General features: G+C 39.2%; 1 protein-coding gene across 1 annotated transcript in view; it reads right to left on the bottom strand.

Moving 5' to 3' along the window:
• The window catches only part of ENOX2 (ecto-NOX disulfide-thiol exchanger 2), a 63805-nt gene that overhangs the window by 37403 nt on the left and 11283 nt on the right, over nucleotides 1-15119 (bottom strand). Inside the window, exons 2-3 of the mRNA XM_032592121.1 lie at nucleotides 13163-13318; nucleotides 5589-5795 (exon numbers count right to left, since the gene is read on the bottom strand). Of these exons, the coding sequence (XP_032448012.1) occupies nucleotides 5589-5795; nucleotides 13163-13318 (363 nt within the window). The remainder of the gene's footprint in view (nucleotides 1-5588; nucleotides 5796-13162; nucleotides 13319-15119) is intronic.

Here is a 15119-nt window from a genome sequence, read left to right on the forward strand (position 1 = left end):
GGTCAATGGGTAATGGTATTATGAATGAGCCTTACAGGTCATGATCTCATGGTTCATGGGTTCGAGCCTTGCGTCAGGCTCTGAGTTTGTAGCATGGGGCCTACTTGGAATTCTCAGCACAGGGAGGGGAACTCAGTCAAAGTATGGTGATCTCCTTGAGTTGAGGAAATTGAACTAGGAATCCAGGGAGACTACGGAAGACAGAGTTTGTATGGCAGAGTACTAGAAAGAAGAAAGCTATACAGAGAAACAACTTCAGAGATCTGCAGAGGGTCCTCCACTATTCTTTAGCTGCATACTGATATGTGTGTGTGTGTGTGTGTGTGTGTGTGTGTGCGCGCGCACGTGCATGTGTGTGTGTGTGTGTGTAAACTACCCATGTATTAGAGGTAACAATCCCTGGAGCCTACACAGGGCTGGGAAAAGTTCCTCTCTCCACCAGCCAGAGCAGAAAAAAATGAATAATTCATAGATTATTGAGTAGAGTAGTCAGAAGGGGTTTGTCTTAGTTAGTGGAGAAAAATGAGCCCTAGACTAAATCCTGCTTTGGTGTTGCTGAACAAAACTTAAAAAAACAAGACCTAAAAGGATAAAAGATTTTCCAAGTTACTTAATTGCATCCCAGAACAAAGTTCAAGAATATTTATAGGAATGAAAAATATCTGGCACCCAGTATGGTAAAATTCACAATGTTTGGTGTCCAATAAAAAATTATCCAATATTCAAAAAATGAGGAAAATCATAAGAAACATTTAAAAACTCATCCAATCAAAACAGACCCAGAGGTGATACACATAATATAATTAATATACAAGGATACAAAAATAACTATTATAATTGGATTTCATATGCTGAAGAAGTTAAAGTTTAACCATATTAATTAGAAACACAAAAGACAAAAAAGTCAAATTTCTAGAGATTTAAAGTACAGTGTCTGAGTTGAAAAAAATTCACTGAATAGAAGCAATGGCAAATTAGACACTGCAGAAGAAAAGATTAATGAACTTGAAGACACAGCAATATAAGCTATTCGACATGAAATACAGAGAAAAAGGACTGTAAGAAAATGAACAGAGTAGTAGTAAGCTTGGAACAACTTCAAGGGGCCTAATACAGCACAACTGGGACCTTGACTGGAGAGAGGTGAGGGAATAGAAAAAAATATTTGAAGAAATAAGGGTAGAAAACTTTCCAAATTTAATGAAAACTCAGAGGTCTAAGAATTTCAATGAAACTCATGCACAAGAAACATGAAGGATATTATACCAGGCACATAATAATCAAATTTCTCAACATCAATAATAAAGAGAATATCTTAAAAGCTGCCACAGACATGACACATTATGTGCAGAGAAACAAAAAGATAACATCATATTTCTTATTGAGAACAATACAAGCAAGAAAAAAATGAAGTAACATAAGGAAAAAAAAAACTGTCCACCTAGAGTTCTACATCCAGACAACATATCTTTCAAAAAGAAAGGTAGAATAAATTATTGTTGATACATACATCAGGAGCAGACTCGCACCATAACAAATGTTAAAGAAAATTCAAGCACAGGAAAATGATACCAAATGGAAATTTGAATCTATACCAAGGAAGAGTATACATAATATATGATTCCATTTATATGAAATTCTAGAAAATGCACACTAATCTGACAGACAATAGACCGGTAGTTGCCTGGGGAGAGAAGAGGGGAGGGGTAGGAGGAAGGGATCACAAATGGGGTATGAAGGAAGCTTTTGGGAGAAGTGGACATGTCCGTTATTTTGATTGTTGTGATGGTTTCACAGATGTATGTCTGTGTCAATAATACCAAATTGTAGTTTTGAAATATGTGAAATTCATTGTATGTCAATTATTATACTTCAATAAAGCTGTTATAAAGAATAATGCCCATTAACATTCAAACTGCTACACATTATTTTTCAAAAGAAGAATAAATGCATTCCAAATAAGCACATTCTGCTAGGGCCCTTTACAACTGACAATGCACTTTCACACTCAGTCATCTTATTTGATCATCTGAGCCATCAGAAAATTGGTTATTAATGATTACCTTGGCTATTTTTCCAGGATCATGGATAGGATCAAATGAGAGGATGATACAAAAGCTTGGTGTGAACACATGACATATACCGTGATGCTATGAGGTTGGTGCACCGTGCACACTGGCAGCTCCCAAAGATGCTCAAACTCCAATAGAAAAAAAGTGGTTATTTCTACAGAATGTAGAAATGTAGCCCCTTTTCTAAAGGATTTTTGTTTGTTTTAACCTCTTCCTTTTATAATGTGGGAGAACAGCCAAGCAATTCAGGAGATTTCTAGCACTTATGAGCTTTCAGGGAGCAAGTTAAAATTTAAAGGGCAAAATTTAGCTATTTTCACATCATTGATTGCAATCCCCTTTCCTCTGGCAGCCTTGAGAATGCTTCCAGGAGGCAGTTGTTGCCGAGAGATTTCAATGATGTTTAGATGGATACCTCCTGAGCAGCAAGCCATCTTTTATGTACAGCTGTTCAGAGTTTTTTTTAAGACCTTTAAGTTTTTATTAAAATAGTCTATAGTGGAATGCTCTATTATCATTCCTAAGTGCTGTCAAATCTTTAGCATTTAGATTTTACAGCACTTAGCAAATGTAACAAGAGTCTTCTACATCTCAATAGCCAAATTATGGAAGCAGCCCAAGTGTCCACTGATAGATGAATGGATAAAGGAGAGGTAGTATATATACACAATGGAGTATTATTCAGTCATAAAAAAGAATGAAATACTGCCATTTGCAATGACATGGATGGGGCTAGAGAGTATTATGCTAAGCAAAATAAGTCAATTAGAAAAAGACAAATACCATATAATTTCACTCATAAGTGGAATTTAAGAAACAAAATAATGGGCAAAGGGGAAAAAAAGAGATACAAACCAAGAAAGAGACTCTTTACTATAGAGAACAAACTAATGTTTACCAGAGGTGAGATGGGTGGGGGGATGGGTGAAATAGGTGATGGGGATTAAGGAGGGCACTTGTGATGATAACTGGGTGATGTATGGAATTGTTGAATCATTATATTGTACATCGAAAACTAATATAATACTGTATGTTAACTAACTGTAATTAAAATTTTTAAAAATTAATAAAAAAGAATATTTTACATCTGCATGCTCCTCTCCTTTCCCATGTTACTAGGCTACTTCTTCAAACACACATTACCTTTTCTCTGCCTGTTGCAACAGGCATCTAACTGATCTCCCTTCAACTTTTTTTCTGTTTTCCTGTAATCCATTTTTATACAGAGATGTCAGATTAATCCTTCAGAAACAATTATCTTGTTCAAAATTTCCTTCATCATTTCCCTATTACCCGAGGTGTAAAGACCCAACTAGTAAACCTTTCAAAGTGTGCTAACAGCTCATGTTTTCTCTTCTCCTTTCATGCCTAGTCAGTACACAAACTACTACTCTTTGTTTCCTTGAATGTTCACTAAAACTTACCACTTTTGTACCTTTGCTTTTGCTGTATCTCTGCCCCACTGTCCATATGCAAATGCTTTCTCTTTGTCAAAGACTTGGTTCAAATGGTACCTTTTTCAATACTCCCATGGTCAAAAGTTAGACATTTTCTCTCCCTGTCCCCATCCCCTTCTCTCCTCTGAACTTCCCAAACGCTTTGTCCATACTTCAGCCCTCATTATTTTCAGTCTTGTTATTAGCACTGAGTATGTTTTATTGGTGTCTTGAGAAATGCCTAGTGCTGAATGTTTCTTTAACAAATAAATGTATGACTGCCTACTAACCCTAACTTCATTAAGGGAAAAAACTAGGTTTTACTCATTTTCTTCTCTGCACAACATTCAGCACAATAGCTTACACAAAGGAGATGTCCAACAAGCGCCTGTTATATGAATGAAGATTCTGCCACCCCAAAATGTCTAGCACTTGGACCCAGTTCCTCCAAACAATTACTCTTAGGCAAGGAAGTTGTTAATTGTTCTATGCCCTTTCAGATTACCCTGTCTTCTGCCTTTAGTCTTATTTGCCCACTGCTTCTTAGAGAACAATACCAATTCAAAATAAGCAAAGGATCAACCATGAAACTTTATCTTGAAACCACCCCAAAAGCAAAGGGCTTCACTTTATAGTATTTAACAGAAATCATTCCAATTGTAATGCCTTGCCTCAGTCTCCCCAAATTTGAACTTTTACCATGAATAAGAGACTTTTGGCAAAGTAGTTCTTACTATCTGTACTCTGTCACTTCTAGGTTAGACTAATGCTACAGTTGGCTGACTTATCTTCTAGTAACTACCTTTGCCCATGCCCTCAGTCTGTCCTTTACACAGAAGGGATATTTCTAAAATGTATATCAGATTATGTCACTCTACTACTTAAAATCCTCCAATGACTTCCCATTGCATCCAGAATAATAAACTAATTACTATACATCATAAGGGTCTACATGGTTTGGTATTTCTTACCTCTCAGACTTCATTTCCCTTCACTGCCTCTCTCTCATTTACAATGTTCCAGTCATGTTAACCTTGTCTCTTTCACTTAAACATGCCAAGTCCATTTCATCTCAGGGCCTTTAACTTGCTCTTTCTTATTTTGGAATGCTCAGCTCCCAGATGTTCACATGGCAATCCCCTTCATATTGTTCAGATCTCAATTCAAATGACAGGGAAGACTTGCTTTCCTAACAATGCTAGGCACATTAGCTATTTTAATCTTCCTCATAGCAGTTATTGGTACATGATATTAATTATTTTTTACATATATATTATACCATCTCCAGAATGTAATATCCCTGATGGCAGGAAGTTTGTCTATCTTGGTCTTTGCTGTATCCTTAGCAACCTAGCATTCTGCCTAGCTGTCAATAAATATTTGATAACTAACTGACTTCCATAGCTATTTCTGAGCATTTGCTTTTGTGCCAGATTATGTGCTAGATAGTGGGGATTTGAAGTTAAATAAAACATGGTCCCTTCCCTTAAGGAGTTCATACTCTGGTCAGGAAGACAGATACAGAAAGAGACAGTTCTAGCATGGTGTTATAGGAGTCATGCTAGCAGGAAACACTGGGTGCTAGGGAAGTGCTGAGGAGGGTCTGCCCAGAACAGCCTGGGGCACGGTGGGGAGAGAAGTCAGAGAAAGCTTTCGAGAAGAGGTTATGCTTGAGCTGGAACTTTGGGGTGTGAGAATGTATACATGGGAGGTGGGATGGAAAAGGTAATTGTAGTCAGAGGAAAAGACATAAGACACCATGGCACATTGTGAGAACTACAATTAGCTTAGTGTGCTTAGGACATGGTATGTGAGGGAAGAACTGGGAGATGGATGGTACTGAGAAGTAAGACAGATCATCAAGGCCTTCAGATGTTACAAGTAAGGAGTTTTGGACAACGGATACAATTGAGAACTATCAAAGAACTTTAAAGGAAGAAGTTGGGTGAAAACATTCATTTTCTATCTCTGAAGGCAAGAGGGGATACCATTAAGCCCAAATGTTATCTGCCACAAATGCACTGATCTCCAATCTCTGCGTTGTGCCCGGTGGGCACACTGCTCATGACTAAACACCTACCAGAGAGATAGAGGGCTTTGTCCACCATGTACTCCTCAGCAAAGCGAATGTGACAAAAGTTCTTTTTGCTCTTCCGAATAGCAATGATCTCTCCACACTGTTCGAACACTTCCACGATGATTTGCTCAGTCCCATTTTCAGGCAGGCCACCCACAAATACTGTTTTGCACCCTGGTGGGCGTTCTCGAGTTGCAGGAGGTGGAAGATCTAAGCAGAATTGCAAAAGCATTTGAAATTAAAATGTTTGCTTGGGACAGACCTTTTTAGAAATCTAACATATCCCAGAGATAGCCCTACTGTCCCCATCAGACTTTTGCCTAAGAGTGCCAGAAGCATGTGGCCTCTAAGGTACTCATCTCTCCTCCACAGCACACGAAAATAATTTTATTCAATGGTTTGGTGACCATGACATCCAAATGATAAAAACTCAGACCCATCTGCCTGTCCCATCCAGAGTTCTTTAATTCTGTTCTTGTGTTGTGACAACTCAGCTATGCCCAATTTTCAGTTGTTTTTGCTAAGAAGACAGTTAGTGGGGGGACATCCCACTCACTTTAAATTCTTACTTTCAGGAATTCTCAGAACCAAGGTTCCTGAGAAAAAGGTTGTTTAATTCAGTTGATAGTTACTAAATTCCCTCTGTTCATGGTTACTGAAATAATTGTTTCAGAATTAATTTGACAATGATGGGGTAAACATTTACAAAAATATTTATGAGTGTCAGAATGGTTTGGCTGACAAAGTCAGCTAGATTATAAACCATCCTTTTTAGGTTTTTTGCTTTTGATATCAGCAAGTCTTTCCTCAAATTCCTTGCTGGAGGGGTGAGGTCCAGAGTCAATTGTGCAGCATTTAGAGGGAAGTATGAAAGACAGCAGAGAAAGTAAGCTCATCTGGGAAATCATTAACTAAAGTGAGATCAATTTGGCTATAGAGAGTCATTAAAAACCTATGTAATGAGATGATTCTCCCTCTGCTAAAAAAAAAATATGCTTTCTACTCACTCATCTTACACATAAAGCCTGTTGGATCTGCTAGATCCTTGTTGCTATTTATATGTATCCAAGCATTTTCCAAACAAAATTCTACAGTTCATAGCCCAACAAAACAAAGCATGATGGTCAAGGGTTTCTTTAGTGTTGGTTTTGTTATCTGCAAGGATTTATTTTGTGTAATCCATTCTTTCCATTCAGCTCTTCACAACAATTCTCCCAGCTCAAGATTTGGAGAGCTCAACTAGTGATTACTGCTCCCATGCAAAAATAAATGAGTCTCACTTGTAGATTAGGCCAAGGTCTTCACCTGACACATCCAAGTTGGCAAGCAGATGATTTGGGAGCTTCCTTGGGTATAAGCATCTCTAGCTTTCTCACTTTGCTACCACTGTCTGTCTTATCAGTGTGGCTCAGAATAATCAGGTTCTCATGATGCTCTCTTCCCCTCTATTTAGTCAATAAAAGGGATAAAGGCATTCAGGGAACTTATAAAGTTTCTGTTAATAAAAAAAAATTCTGTAATTTCAAAAACTCGCTGTATTGGTCTTTTGTTCCATAGGAGAAATTTAAAGGGAAAAGGAAGAGATTCCTAGTGAGCAGGAATCTGAAATGTCTTAGTCATGGGCACTGGAATAATGTGGTTTTTAGCCAAAAAAAAGGGAAATGAGGTCCAGAATCTCTTAAGACTTCCGCTTCTGAGTTCTTAAGAAATGAAAGGATTCTAACATCACAGTTCCAGTGATTCTCAACTCCAACAGCACATTAGAATCAACTTGGGAGTCAACCAAACAAAAAATTCCTGTGTTCACTCCAAAGAATGATTTAATTAGTCTGGGGTATAGCCTGTGCATTATTTTTTTTTAAAGCTCCTCAGGCAACTCTAATAGTAGCTAGGATTGAAAACCACTGGCTTGGTCTAGACTTCTCATATTACAAAGAAAAACCTTAGCTGAGTGAGGTTGAGTGACTCATTCAAGGTCGCCAAATTGGATAGAAAGAGAAGGAATATGAACTTGGAGCAGGTAAACCTGGATTTAAACCTTAATTTAGTAACTGTATGACCTTTTGAAAATTACATATCCTCTGGGTACCTCATTCTTTCATCTTTAAAATTGGGATATTGTCCTCTACCTTACAAGGATTTTTGTAGGATAGTTGATAATCTACTGTCTATATTGCAAGTGCTACAATGCCTAGCACTTGATAGGCTCCCAATTGGTCATTATTGTAGTGTTATTATTATATACTGTTATAGAACCCAGATTTTCTGATTACCAATCTGGGGCTTTCTAAAGCACTACTACAAGACTGGGGTGGAATGGCAGCTTAAGACCTGGACTTCTAAACTCCCAGTTCCTTGTTTTAGCCAAATCTTCAGATAAGGCTTGGTTTGGGAAGGAATCACTCTTCTCAATAGAGAAATCTATAGCTGTGAAGAGACATATGGTTTTGACCATGGAACACAATCTAGCCACTGACTATATAAGTAAAAAATTTTCAAGAGCACCCCTACAGTTAGAGCCATGTTTTCAAATCAAGGGCTTTAGACTAAAATCCTGTTACAGAATCCTTCTGAAGTTTACTATTTAAGGAATTTGATGGTAAAGAATCTTTTTGTGAAGTAAATGTTCACCTTTTTATATTATTTAAGTTTGCGTAGTTAGGTCTACCTTTTGGTCCACTGAGAGACTCTAAGGAATATCTGGTTACTGATGCAGTTACATATAACACAGAAAATACAAAGTCTCTTTCTTCTCACTACATTTGTAGGATTCAAAAATTCTGTGATGAAATCATCACTCTATTTAGATGCTGTGATTATTCTGTGGTAACTGCTAAGTAAGAAAGCATAAAAGCCACTAAGTAGCGTCCAGAATTCTGGGGATTTATTTGTTTTCCTTGGGTAAATGTAGAAAGTCTCTTTGATAGCATTCACTGAGATTTAGGTGTATGCCACCAAACAAGGCAATGGGCTGTACTATCTTCCTTAGTAGACAGTACTTATTCTTTAATTAACAGCTCAAAACACTTTATTGTCTGGGCCTCATTTACTAATCCCACTGAAATACAGTGATCTGGGCACAGCAATGATAACTCCATAGGAGAGCAAATTCAAAGTCCACCTATTAATCAGGTAATGTGCTGAACTTTTGTAATACCCAATCACTACTGTGGACAGAGAAGAAGAAAACTTCATGTAAAATGATTCAAGATAACTGAGAGTATAAAAAAAACTTTAATCTCTGGTAATGGAAAAGGAGGAACTTCTAGCAATTCTAATTACAACTAAGCACCTACTCTGGGGAGCTCTGTTGGGGCAATCAGCATTAAGATCAGAGTCACTGCTGATCTTTGAGAAATGAGGCAGGGGACAGCATGGAGAACCTATAAACCACTTGCATCTTGCTTTTCAAAGGAGCATCACATATCACTCAACTGGTTTGCCAGAATTTACATACTGCAAAGTGTTTGAGTTGATTTTATTAGATGCCTAAGACTGAAGGCCCCCTCGATAATCAGCAGGGGTCAGATATATTTTAATGTAATTCCAACTGATTGGAAATAATCAGAAGACTAGTGAATTTTTATTAATTCTCAGTTTACCCACTTTCTCTAACTTTCTTTATAGAACCCAGCCCTAGGAGACAAAATGAGGTTGGCCTGTTCTGATACAGTAAAATGAAAAAATCACTCTTTTTCTGGCTCCTGGGTGCTTTCCCATGTCCCTGTACACAGATAGCAGATGATATTCCACCATTTATTCCTCATTTACTATTAACTTGACAGTAGATTCCAAATGCAACCTCTTCATGTAGAAGCTCTATCAGCTGAAGTGGGAGGAAAACCAATAGTGTGGTGTCCTGAAAGCCAAGTAAAGAAAGTATACCAATGACTAAGGAGTAATCAACTGTGTTGCATATGGCTATTAGGTCAATTAGGAAGAGAACTGAGAACTAACTACTAGATTTAGGTCACTAGTATTCTTTTTTCTTAAAGTTTATTTATTTTCAGAGAGACAGAGATAGCGTGAGTGGGGGAGGGGCAGAGAGAGGATCCCAAGCAGGCTCTACGCTGTCAGTGCAGAGCATGACGTAGGCTCGATTTCACCAACTGTGAGATCATGACCTGAGGCGAAACTAAGAGTCGGACACTTAACTGACTGAGCCACCCAGGTGCCCCTGGTCACTAGAGTTCTTAAACAAGGGAAGTTTTGATAGAGGAGTGGGGCAAGAGCATAAATGAAGATTTAAAAGAGAATTGGAAAAGAACTGGAAACAGCAAGTAAAGAAGACTTTTGCTGCTACTGGGTATACAGAAATGCAAACTCCTCTTTCTCTTTTACATTTCAAATGTTGTAATTCCTCAGGGCACTTAGCTTGTTTGTCATCCTTTCTTGATCTATATAACCTCTCTAGTGGTCTTAGTCATTCTTACACCTTCAAATCACCTAATGTTTCAAGAAGGATGAAGGGATTACTAGTACTAAGAATAGTAGAGACATAAAGTAATTTAAGGGCTAAAAATTACCCATTGGGCCTAGCACCCAATATTTAGGTGGAAATGCATTAGAGCAATGAATGATTAACTGTTGTTTTAATTTCCATATCTTCCACGTGGAAATGTTCCAGGAGAAGGTAGGCTTGCAGTTGGGCTGAAGAGGAGTGTGATACTGGGAAGCAGCTGCACTTGACTAAAAGGATGGGTACGTGGCAAGTAGAAACAATGGATTGAAGAGAGTCACATGAAGCATACCAGTGAATTTTGAAGTCAGGAGTTGGACTTGGCACTTGTAGGCAATGGGAACCTTGGGGCTTCTGGGTTCTGTATATGTGACAAGCACCTGGATGAAGTGTCAGGTGGGAGAGGGGGGAAGGAATTGATGGTAAAGATACTGTCTAATGAAGCAACAAGACAGAAGCAGATTGGATGGGTGCATAAAGAGACTGTGAGAGTCCCTAGATCACAGGACCTTACTGTTGAGAGGCCACTGAGTGCAAGAGAATATACCAGAGATAGAACCAGAATATACCGGAGGTAGGCATAAATACCGGGGTTTATAATCAAGGCCTTATCAGACAAGGTTGGTAGGCTCTGGAGAAGGTTAAGTGACTTAGTCGTACCAAATCCCTGCTCTTCCCATCACACTTTCACAGTGTGGGGCTGTGAACAAAAACGGCACTTGCCATGCTTTCAGCACCGAACAGAGGGAGTCTTCTCCATTAGCCATTGTGTTTTCCCCACACAATTAACCTGAGCCCCCTTTTGACAAAATCCAAGTTCTAAACAGGAAACAGAACACCAGTTCACTTTAAGCTGTGTCAGGAGTGTTAGTTTTTAATTCAATTCCAAAGCCAGGTTCCTTCCCTGAAGCCACAACTTTATTGGTACTAATTGCTCTGTCAGTATTCTTAACACAGAGATGAAGAAAAAAAGTATTGAGCCATGAAGGTAAATGCTTCCCTCTCGCTCTGGCTCTTCCAGCTCAGACTCAAGAAGGCATGACTGTACGTGGGAAAGATAAATGTATTTGAGGGATGTTTATCTGTTTCTTTTCCTAGAGACAATCAAAAGTTAGAGCCTCTTTAAGCCGTGTATGTCTACATTCCTTTAAAGACCACTCAATAATGTGGTCTATGTGTTATACACAATGTATCTGTTATTCTTTGGCAATTCAGAGACTGAATATCCTGTAAAGTCATCTCTTGTACCCAACCTAGACATTACAAGGTATGAGCCATCCTGTTACGTTAGACTTGATTGAGACAATGAAAGCCTAGGGCAAGCTGATTATGTGATAAATGAATGATTAAACCAGCAGGATTGTACCTTTACATAAACAGGAGGTTTTAACACTGGAAATGCCTAAATTCATGGCTTTTGAAGTGAAAAAATGTAGAATTAGTGATGCATAGCTTTCCCTAATCCAAAAGCAACACACTGGATGAAAGGGAAAAAAGTCCATTGCCCATTTGTAGGGACAGTGGCACTAAGAGGAAGAGACAGGGTACAACAGTGCCATTCATTCACCTAGGCACTAAACACAAATCCAGGAATGGCCACTTGAGCTGGCAGATAAGGCCTACAAGGCCATCTTATTCTGCATTCCCTAATTCTCTTGTGACATACTAGCTCTTCTCCCAATTCAGTCCTCTGAGATGCAGCCTCCTAGATTTCTTATTGGCCTAGAAGGAAGTACCCTGCTGACAATCAAGTTCAAAGACCTGAAGAAGGCACTGAGAACATTTCTCACTAGCAAAAAGAGATGAGATGATTTGGTCAATGAACCCTTACTGATTCTAAAGTCCTGTTAGCTATGGATAGACTATACTAGAATTTGGGTCCCTGCCAGGGCCTGATTCCATGATTAACTAATTCCTGTGTAAGGTAGGAGATGAAATAGTTGTCTGAAGTCACATGTCAAAAGTTCATGTTTAGGGGCGCCTGGGTGGCGCAGTCGGTTAAGCGTCCGACTTCAGCCAGGTCACGATCTCGCAGTCCGTGAGTTCGAGCCCCGCGTCAGGCTCTGGGCTGATGGCTCAGAGCCTGGAGCCTGTTTCCGATTCTGTGTCTCCCGCTCTCTCTGCCCCTCCCCCGTTCATGCTCTGTCTCTCTCTGTCCCAAAAATAAATGAACGTTGAAAAAAAAAATTAAAAAAAAAAAAAGTTCATGTTTATTGTGATAAGGCAAGTTCACTTGATCTATGGCCTGAACCCTTGAATGTGTCCCTTAACAGCTTTAATCTTAGCACTGTAGTGGCAGCTCCCTTAAGTAGGTCACCCAGCACCACTAGAACTGTGGAAAAAGCTCTAATGAGGCTTGGGTCATGTGTAGAAACAACGTCTGATCACTTAAAGTAAATAAAACCACAAATAGACCTAGAAAAATGTTTGAGTCAATTATTGCTGCTATGTTTTAAGTGAAATATGGCCAACATATGTTTGCAGATATTTTTAAGAGTCTAAGGAGCAACCTATTCATTACTGCAAAGATAGATCCATAGATCATTTCCACATGAATTTCATTGACTAGATGGATGCAAGTGGTTCGACTCAGTCTCAGTATTCCTCTTTGCCCTCGTAGCAAGTTAAACCTCACCCCACTTTCTATTGCAGCCCATCAGTTGAATAGCAGTAGTTTGAGTGATGTGTGAATATAGCTAGTAGCAATGGAGGATTCTTAGCACCAAATATGTATTCTCATGTGCCTCGGGCAGGCTCAGACACACACTATTACTGCCATTATCAGCATGTAGGCCAGTTATGAAAAAGAGAGTCTGCAAATGACAGTGTTGAACAATTTGTGTCAGGTGTCTCTGTACGAACACACTTGAATTCCTTACCAGATGGCATTAGAAACACGTTTTATCATTTGTAATGCAACCAACACACAGAAATCTACTATTCTATGCATAAAATTCAACCTTGCCTAATAAGAGAAAATTTTCCCGTCTTCTGTTTTCTAGGTGAAGCTTCTGTATATACATCTATGAAGCCCTAGGGTATTTTTTTTTGAAAAAGAAGAAAGTGTTCCTAGACACCAAAACATTATGACTTGTGTGGAGAAAAAGCAGAATATTACTTGGATTTGGAGGGAAAAGTGTGCAGCTTTTACAGTGTATGATCTCTTTTACTACTGGCATATCAGGTGGAATTGGAGGAGGTACTATTCCCAAGCCAGGCATCATTGGAGTGATTGGTGGAATTCCAGTCATCATTCCAAGAGCAGGATCAAAGTCTAAAAAAGGAGAGGAAAGAGAGAACAATAAGTGACACCAGGCAAGGCCAAGTGGAGGCAGAATGTTACCTTATACATTTCAAGCCAAGGGACTTTCTAAGACGAAGGCAAAATATTTAAGAAAACATGGTATTAGCATTAGGTCTTAAATATTATATTCTACTTGTGCATTTTCCTTTTGGGATAGGGATCTTTGTTTTTGCTTGACCAGTCTATTTGTCTCTATATATCATTTTTGACATCCAAGGCCTTTCATACTATGTGCCTTGTCTGTTGATCTTGCCTTTACTAGTTCTCAACACACATTCTCTGCTCCATACAGACAAGGCTCCCTACTATCCCTTGTCTTTTTGCAGTATAGCATGGTATTAAGAGCATACAATTTTGGGGATCAGGAAGACCTGGGACCTACTTCTATTGTTTGCTTAGCAGGATGAATCTTTTGAACCCCCATTTCATCATCTGCAAACACCTACCTTATAGGGAATTGTGACGAATAAGCAAAATGATGAATGCAATGTGCTTAGCATAATGTATAGCACAAAAATATTCAATGAATAACTATTCTCCTTGCTTTTGTTCATATTGTTCTCCCTTTTTGGAATCACTAGACTCTCTCCCAATTCTCCCCATACTTAAGGCTGGCCTTAAGTCTCACCCTCCCTGAAGAACTTTTTCCAGATAATTCTGTTCATTCTTAACTCTGTGTTGAAAAATTGTTCTACACTTGTTTCTACTGAATTTTATTTTATTTTGCATCATCTTTTGTTTTATTCAGGGATGCTTCTAGGATGTGTAGGGGCCCCCAAACAAATACTTTTCTGTGGGGCTCATCTATATAAACAATTCAATTCACCCCAAATCAACATCAACACTATTTCGCTGGCACAATCTCATGTGATACCATGAAAGAAATACCACACCAGGTAGCTGGACTGATTTACTTGCCAGGCTACCTTCCTGGAACAGAGTCTGGGAGGACTCCATAGGCCTGAGTTCTGAAGCTTCTTGGAGAATATGGTTGACTCCACATGTAGAGTAGAGGATTAGAGAATGCCCCAAAGAGGATAAATGATGACTGGGGTCCACACAGGTTCAGGCTGAGATTGGGACTCTGCTTAGACAACACTGCAGGCACTGGTCAGTCCCAGACAATGAAGAGGAATTTTAAAAATTTCAAGAAAGGTGCTCCTTGAGATTAGAACCCATATACGACCTGTTATGGACTCAGGGCACCTACCCTGATTATACTACCTACCTTAGCACTGGGTGGGGGGCCTTAGAAAACATCAAGGCAGGCATTTCAAAGCAGGAGGTCCCCTGAGATGCAGGCTTAGGGCAAAGTTCCCACTTGCTTGGGTCTATGGGTGGTACTGATTTTGTTTAAATTTTGTCTCTATAACAAAATGCAAGTTCTCTGAGAGAAGGAAATCCATTATACTTCCTTATTCTCTACCTCTCAGCCCTGTCCTCTGCTACAGAATGCACAGTGGGCTGCAAGCAAAGAAAGTATTGCATAAGGAGTTGTGATAATGTAGGGGCAGTTGCAGTAGCAGTAGTGTACCTGAACCCCCAAAACTTCACTCTGCTCACCACAAAAACACGAGGGGGCAATCCTTATAAGCACATCCTCAAGGAGCTCAGAATTCCCTGGGTGGTTCTCCAAGATGTTGAAAGGGATGGATCTAAACAGTGGGAAGAATGTGTGGTCCCTATAGAAGTGGAACTTCAGGTACAATAGGTCCAGTAGGGGTGAGTCTCGTGACTGGGCAGATAGGCAGGTGGTAGCGCATGTGCACAG

This window comes from Lynx canadensis, chromosome X (genome assembly GCF_007474595.2).
Source record: "Lynx canadensis isolate LIC74 chromosome X, mLynCan4.pri.v2, whole genome shotgun sequence".
Lineage (NCBI taxonomy): Eukaryota > Metazoa > Chordata > Mammalia > Carnivora > Felidae > Lynx > Lynx canadensis.